The 7,401-nt window shown below is 42.6% G+C and overlaps 1 protein-coding gene across 2 annotated transcripts in view; it reads right to left on the bottom strand.

Annotated features, from left to right (window-relative positions):
- USPL1 (ubiquitin specific peptidase like 1) overlaps positions 1-7,401 on the bottom strand; it is an 18,128-nt gene that overhangs the window by 10,555 nt on the left and 172 nt on the right. Inside the window, exons 2-3 of one of the 2 annotated variants that reach the window (XM_010572710.1) lie at positions 2,052-2,218; positions 1,373-1,501 (exon numbers count right to left, since the gene is read on the bottom strand). In XM_010572710.1, the coding sequence (XP_010571012.1) occupies positions 1,373-1,501; positions 2,052-2,150 (228 nt within the window). In that variant the 5' untranslated portion in view covers positions 2,151-2,218. Of the gene's footprint in view, positions 1-1,372; positions 1,502-2,051; positions 2,219-7,401 lie in introns of those variants that run through there. The other variant, XM_010572711.1, reaches the window with a different exon arrangement.

Below are 7,401 nucleotides of genomic sequence, written 5' to 3'. Positions count from 1 at the left end.
GTGGGGGGTGGTGTGGGTGGGGGGGTGGGGGTGGGAGCTACAGGGGTGGCTTTGGTAAGAAGCTGCTAGAAGCTTCCCCTGTGTCCCACAGAGCCAATGCCAGCCGGCTCTAAGATGGACCTGCCGCTGGCCAAGGCCAAGCCCATCAGCGATAGTGGTAGCACCTCTGTGATAACAGATTTAAGAAGGAAAAAAAAGTTGCTGGGACAGACAGAAACGGCAGCCAGAGAGAGGAGTGAGAACATGTAAGAGAAACAACCCTGCAGACACCAAGGTCAGTGAAGAAGGAGGAGGAGATGCTCCAGGCGCCGGAGCAGAGATTCCCCTGCAGCCCATGGGGAAGACCACGGTGAGGCAGGCTGTCCCCCTGTGGCCCAGGGAGGTCCCCACGCTGGAGCAGGTGGGCGCCTGAAGGAGGCTGTGACCCCGTGGGAAGCCCACGCTGGAGCAGGTTCCTGCCAGCACCTGCAGATCTGTGGAGAGAGGAGCCCACGGAGCAGGTTTTCTGGCAGGACTTGTGACCCCGTGGGGGACCCACGCTGGAGCAGTGCACTCCTGAAGGACTGCACACCGTGGAAGGGACCCACGCTGGAGCAGTTCGTGAAGAACTGCAGCCCATGGGAAGGACCCATGCTGGAGAAGTTCGTGGAGGACTGTCTCCCGTGGGAGGGACCCCACGCTGGAGCAGGGGAAGAGTGTGATGAGTCCTGCCCCTGAGGAGGATGAAGCGGCAGAAATAACGTGATGAACTGACCGTAAACCCCATTCCCTGTCCCCCTGCACCACTGGAGGGGGTAGGTAGAGAATCTGGGAGTGAAATTGTGCCTGGGAAGAAGGGAGGGGTGGAGGGAAGGTGTTCTGAGATTTGGTTTTATTTCTCATTACTCTCCTCTGGTTGATTGGTAATAAATTGAGTTAATTTTCCCCAAGCTGAGTCTGTTTTGCCTGTGATGGTAATTGGTGAGTGATCTCTCCTGTCCTTATCTTGACCCACGAGCCCTTTGTTATATTTTCTCTCCCCCGTCCAGCTGAGGAGGGGGGAGTGACAGAATGGCTTTGGTGGGCACCTGGCGTCCAGCCAGGGTCAACCTGCCACAGTTCCCTTGTTATATAAGCAAAACTCTCCTTTATTCATTTTAATCTATTCTTTTTAATTCTTTAGGGTAGCTAGCTATGTCTAAACACCGCACATACACAGGTTAGCTATGGTTTTGTCTACATACAGGCAAACATCATCCAGCCTATGGACTCAAACGGGTCTTGATTTCAACAGTCTGCTTACCACCAAAACAAATCTTGAACTTAAAGAGGTATAACTGCTGAAGATAAAGGCCCCTGCACAACCAAATAAAACTGTTAATTAGTGTAATACCTGAGGATTTTCACAAAGAAAAATGGACTCTTGAAAATTAATGCGGTAAGTCCGTAAAACTTGAATCTGGCCCTTCTCTTTGCAGACTGGACAATATTCCTGCGCAGTTGTTTCCACAGGATTACAGTTCTAAAAAAAAAAGAAAACCACAGTAGCATAAATTTATGTATTTCATATATTATCCCAAGGTAAGACATACATACATACCAAGATAGAAAACCAACGTGCAACTTCTAAATATAATACCTAATACAATATAAAAAAGTAAACTAGATTTTTAAAAAAATATTTATAAGATATATATTTGTATGGTAGTGTTCTAAATAAATTTATCTTTTGATTTAAATATTCAAATATTTAATAAGGTATCTTTAACAATGCAATTATGCAACATTTCATTCCACTTGAACTAAACCACAGGACACTTATTGCCAGGGAACATAAGCTCAGATCTTTGAAAGACAAATCAATTTTCATAGGAATGCAAACAGTTGTAAAAATAGTGCCAGTAAAAAAGTCATAGGCACAGATTTACTTAGAATAATCTTTCGCCATTGTTATAGATTTCCGTGGAAAATAATTTTGAGAATTTTTTTTGTAAAATTAAGACCAATTAAAAATCTCTCAAAGCAGAGAAAAATATGAACTTTGCACACATGTAAAACAAGTTTCAACTGACTTTTCCCAAATACCCCACCATGTGGAGTGTCGATTTCCCTATACCAGTCCCTTCTCCAATCACTTGCAAACCATTTGTAGTCTTCTGGGTATCCATCATTCTGAGCCACTGGCTAATTTATGTCACTTGTTACAATGTCATGACCACTAAGGATTTTTCAAAGACTCCTGAAAAATAAGAAGTGAATAAAACAATTAAAGAAAAATTAGATTAAATTTTGGGGAAAAAAAAAATGTACCAACAATAACGCAGCCTGTATATTCTGTGGAAATTAATTCAGAAGAGTATTTTCTTAACTGAAAATACCTATTTTCTAATGCAGATTATTAACTCAAAACTTTAAATTAAGTCACGTAATAGATTTAACAGCTTCAGGCCCTGAATCTGCAAGCTTATCTATTCTTTGCACTCTACAAGGTCTCACATATTTTCCAAGTGCACTATACTTGGCAGAAATGTAGATGTCTTGCCTGGGCATCTCAGCTTACTGCATCTAACCCTCAGAAAGAATGAACTTCTTTAAAAATGGCTACCGTAAGATCCCATACAGTTATAGAAGGTTGCTGAGGAACATTAAAAAAAAACAACAACCAACCAAAAAAACCCCCACTGTTGTATCTTTCAAAACAGTGAATTTATTGCATAATAAACTATTAAAAGTTCATCCTGCAAACACAACAATTTTTAACTACAGAAGGGCATTCTGCTGTTACTGCCACTTTCTGGAAACTTCTTCTAATGTTATTTTAAGGACGTTACAGACTTCCTAGCAAACTAAAGCTCTTCCAGAGGTATCATTGCTATGTAACTCTACTGCATATTTTACAAATGACATTGACTATTCCCTTTCAAATGATTTCTCGAATTCAGGCAAAATTTGGGCCTTTCTCACATATTACACACAGACACATTTGCGGACGACAGATTCAGTATGAACCAGCTGCACATCAGAAGGCAGCTCCTTAAGTCAATTCCATCACTAGCACTGAGGATAACTACACCGTGAATCAGCCAGAAAAACACAGAGGTTTAGAACTACAGGAACCCAATTCTGCCCCTGTTGACTTCAAATGGAACTAACTAGAATAAATATGTATCTCTTTTAAAAAGCGGGAGGAAGTTAAGGTAAGTTGAATTGCAAAGTCATGAACGTAATAGCTTTCCTTCTGCCATGACTGTTCTCCTTTCATTACTTTCACTGAATGACATCCTCTCCCACACCATGATGTCCTTTCAACCCTTTCTTACACTACAGCACTAACTCAGATTATAGTTCCTTTCGAAAAAAAAAAAAAAAAAATTTCCTAAGGCATTCTTGGAGCCCTGTGTAAATAACATTTCAACCCAAAACCATTTATAATACCGGACAAGGAGAGACCCTACAGAACTGGACAGAATGCTAAAAAACAACAGAGCATGAATAAAAAAAGCACAGTAGGAAAATGTAACAACTCATTTCAAATCAGTTCCCAATGGCTACTTAAGAGAGGGTCAAAATGAGATGACAGTGTGCCCTATTGACACTTTCAATGTGTTCAGCAGCATTTTTCAGAACTACCAGGCTGCAGCATGTCAAGACAGTATACCTTGACTTATAAAACTAATAGTTGTAAGGGAAGGTAAGAACATACAAATATCAACCCACATGCCTTAGAGCGTGTGTTTAGTTTTTGGTTTCAATGTAGAGTTGGAAGGTGTACAATAAACAGCATGGTCCCAGGCTCACTCAAGGTAAAAATTAATGAATTAGCTCAAAGTATACAAGCTTTTTGGACTATACAGGAACGGCAAGCTCTCCAATTCTTCAGAGTGGCAACAGCACTATCGCACTGTGACTCAATTCTGTTATCATATATTTGGTCTAGCCAGGAACTTGATTTGACTTTTAGTCAATTCCTTGGCCTGGAGCAGTCTCAGCTCTTCAGAGTAAATAAAATACATAGATCACATGACTGGAACTGTAGGCAATTTCTCACCACATAAATACAACACACACTCAAAAATGTTAATAACACTAACAACCCACAGGTTATTCCTTTTTAAGCATGCCTTGGTTTTACAAAAAGTATTTATACCTTTGCAAGTCCCTGTTTTCCCTGTCATCCCTCTCAAGAGGAAAGCAAGTATTTTTTTCAGTTATGTTCTCTGTTACTTCTGCTCTTCTTTTGAAAGCTTAAATACTGCTCTGAGATGTACAATACCTCCCGCAACTATGATGACCCAGCAATAGTACTATAGTACTGGAGTCCAAGACTTTTATTGCACTTATGAATATAATAAATATTAAAAAAATATTAATTGTCCTTTTATTTCATAGACATACATACAATAAGCAAATAAAACAGGTCTGCCAGTACTAGATACGCAGAGCGGTACCAAGTGGCCTGTCTGTACATTTCAGTATTTGTAATATTACAGCAAGTTATCAGTGATCTTTGCACAACATACAAAATTCAGGCATCAGATCAACAGTTGCCAAGAAAAACAGCCAATTAATAAAAGATTGCTGTATCAAGTACTAAACAACCCATCGGAGCATTACAGATGGGAAAGTACACAGGAATGCCCTTTCAAGCTTACTGGGTCATGTTTTAAGCCATTTATGCTACTTTCCCTCTTTTATCCTGGATACTTGAAAAATGTAATGCAAAATATGCTATGGACCTGATGTAACTATTAAGGCTATGGTTATGTTTCCTTAAGTAGATGAGTTGATCTAAAGGCTTGCTGCTGCAGAATAGGGAGGTCTCTCATATTTTTTTTCTTCTTCTTCTTTCTCCCACCACCTTCTCTGACAGCTCACATCCTCATGAGACTTTCCACAAGCTAACTGAATGCACAGACCAGTAGAAAACTCAATAAAGCACAAGTTTTTCTGCTATTCTAGTGAGTTAAATTGGCCTAGGAAAAGATCTGATGAGCTACAGAGCTGACAGGGCAGAAGACAGAAAACAAGAAAAAGGTGAGGGACTGGAAAGATATGGGTTTGATGCATAGACTGTTAGATGGCTAAGGAATTGGCTGGATGGCTGCATTTGACAGCTCAATGTCCCTAGTAGAAACAGTAATGAGTGGTGTCCCTCAGGGGTCTGTACTGGGACCAGCACTGTTTAATATCTTTCTTCATCAATGACATAGACAGCAGGATTGAGTGCACCCTCACTGAGTTTGCAGATAACACCAAGCTAAGTGGCACAGTTGATACCCTAGAGGGAAGAGATGCCATCCAGAGGGACCTTGACAGGCTGGAGAGGTGGGCCTGTGTGAACATCATGAGGTTCAACAAGGCCAAGTGCAAGGTCCTGCACCTGGATTGGGGCAGCCCCTGGTACCAATACAGGCTGGGGGATGAATGGATTGAGAGCAGCGCTGCGGAGAAGGATTTGGGGGTGTTGGTGGATGAAAACCTGGACATGAGCTGGCAATGTGTGCTCACAGCCCAGAAAGCCAACCATATGCTGGGCTGCATCAAAAGCAGTGTGGCCAGCAGGTCGAGGGAGGTGATTCTGCCCCTCTACTCCGCTCTGGTGAGACACCACCTGCAGTACTGCATCCAGCTCTGGGGTCCTCAGCACAGGAAAGACATGAACCTGTTGGAGCGAATCCAAAGGAGAGCCACGAAAATGATCAGAGGGATGGAACACCTCTCCTATGAGGAAAGGCTGAGAAAGTTGGGGTTGTTCAGCCTGAAGAAGTGAAGGCTCTGGGGAGACCTTATTGCAGCCTTTCAGTACTTAAAAGGAGGCTTCTAAGAAAGATGGAGAGACTTTTTACCAGGGCCTGTAGCGACAGGACAAGGTGCAATGGTTTTAAATTTAAAGAGGATAAATTTAGATTGGACGTAAGGAAGAAATTCTTTACAATGAGGGTGGTGAGACACTGGAACAGGTTGCCCAGAGAAGTTGTGGCTGCTTCATCGCTGAAAACATTCAAGGTCGGGTTGGATGGGGCTCTGAGCAGTCTGATCTAGTTGAAGATGTCCCTGCCCATGGCAGGGGGGTTGGACTAGATGATCTTTAAGGGTCCCTTCCAACCCAAACCATTGCATGATTCTATGGTAAAAGAGCTATGGACCTTTTGATAATAGTGATCTGTACCTTGTGAAACAGTACCTTATAAATAAAAATCAGTTACAAACTGCAGTAAGCAGGTGACAGAACACTGATTACATTACAGTGATAAGAACATCTCCTCTTTGTTTAAAGCTAAAGGCACACTTAAAAATGACCTTCTTGTAAATCACTTTACAAGTCTTCTTTCCTTGATCAAGGGGACATTGAAAAGATTAAAAGAAACAAAAGTCTGAGGAAAAAAAAGAAACATTTCCACTGTGTTATTAGTTACCTATCCTCTCCTTATACAAGAAGAAATCAGAGTATTAAGTTTTTTCTTTATCTGAGCTAGTAACTATAAATATTCAATCACAGCCCATCAAAAAAACCCCCCTAAACCCAACAAAACCAAACAATCTTGGCCACAAAATGTATTCTGTTAAGTGCAATAGTAACAAGACATCATTGCTGTCACAAAGTAACTCTCTCTACAGGGAAGCCTGTAAGTGCTGGGCAGAATTGCAAATCTCCCTTATGTGGAAGCGAACAGAAATTTCCTTCCTGCAAGAAGCCTAAGGCAGACTAAAGCAAATAGAGATAAAACTGATCAAGTTGCAAAATAAACCAGCATGCAGCGTTATTACTCCGCTGTTCTAAAAGTTTCCGATACAGTCAACCTCCTCATGCTAAATGCTTATATAGGTGTATGACAAGGGACAGGGACTGCGCGTTTTGCTGACAAATCATTCAGCCCTTCTGAAAAAAACGTGCGTTAGCGTGGGAAGAAAACAGCCTCAACTAGCGCAGTTTATTACAGCTTCAGCTAAGAGGTGCGAGATTTCAGGAAGGGACTTGGCGTCGGCAGAGCCTCGGTCTCTGACCCAAGGCAGTGGAAACGAGGGGCACGGGGGTGGGATGCCAGCTAACGAGCTGCCAGGGCCACGCTGGTTGCTGCCCTTCCTTCCACACCACGAGCTGCCCAACGCTTCCAGATGAACCTATGGCTGAACAGCCTCCTTAGTTCCTAATCCACACCCAGCGCGATCCATATGCAATGGCAAGGCTGCAGAAGAAAATAAGCGTTTGTGGAGTTAATTGTTCGAACATAAAACCGTGCAAGGGGGCATATACCCACATACACGCACGCACCAGTACCTCACCAAGCGCACCCTCCAGCCTCCCCCGCCCAGAGGCAACGCACACCTTAACCGCACAGCTACTGACGTGAAATACTCAGTCGGCATTCAGAAACCCCCCGAGACAACCGCTCCGCCACGGCCCACCCCCCAACAACCCTA

This window comes from Haliaeetus leucocephalus, unplaced genomic scaffold (genome assembly GCF_000737465.1).
Source record: "Haliaeetus leucocephalus isolate CR32 unplaced genomic scaffold, Haliaeetus_leucocephalus-4.0 Scaffold351, whole genome shotgun sequence".
Classification (NCBI taxonomy): Eukaryota; Metazoa; Chordata; class Aves; order Accipitriformes; family Accipitridae; genus Haliaeetus; species Haliaeetus leucocephalus.
The sequence above is the reverse complement of the archived record's forward strand: the minus strand, read 5'-3'. Positions and strand labels throughout refer to the sequence as shown.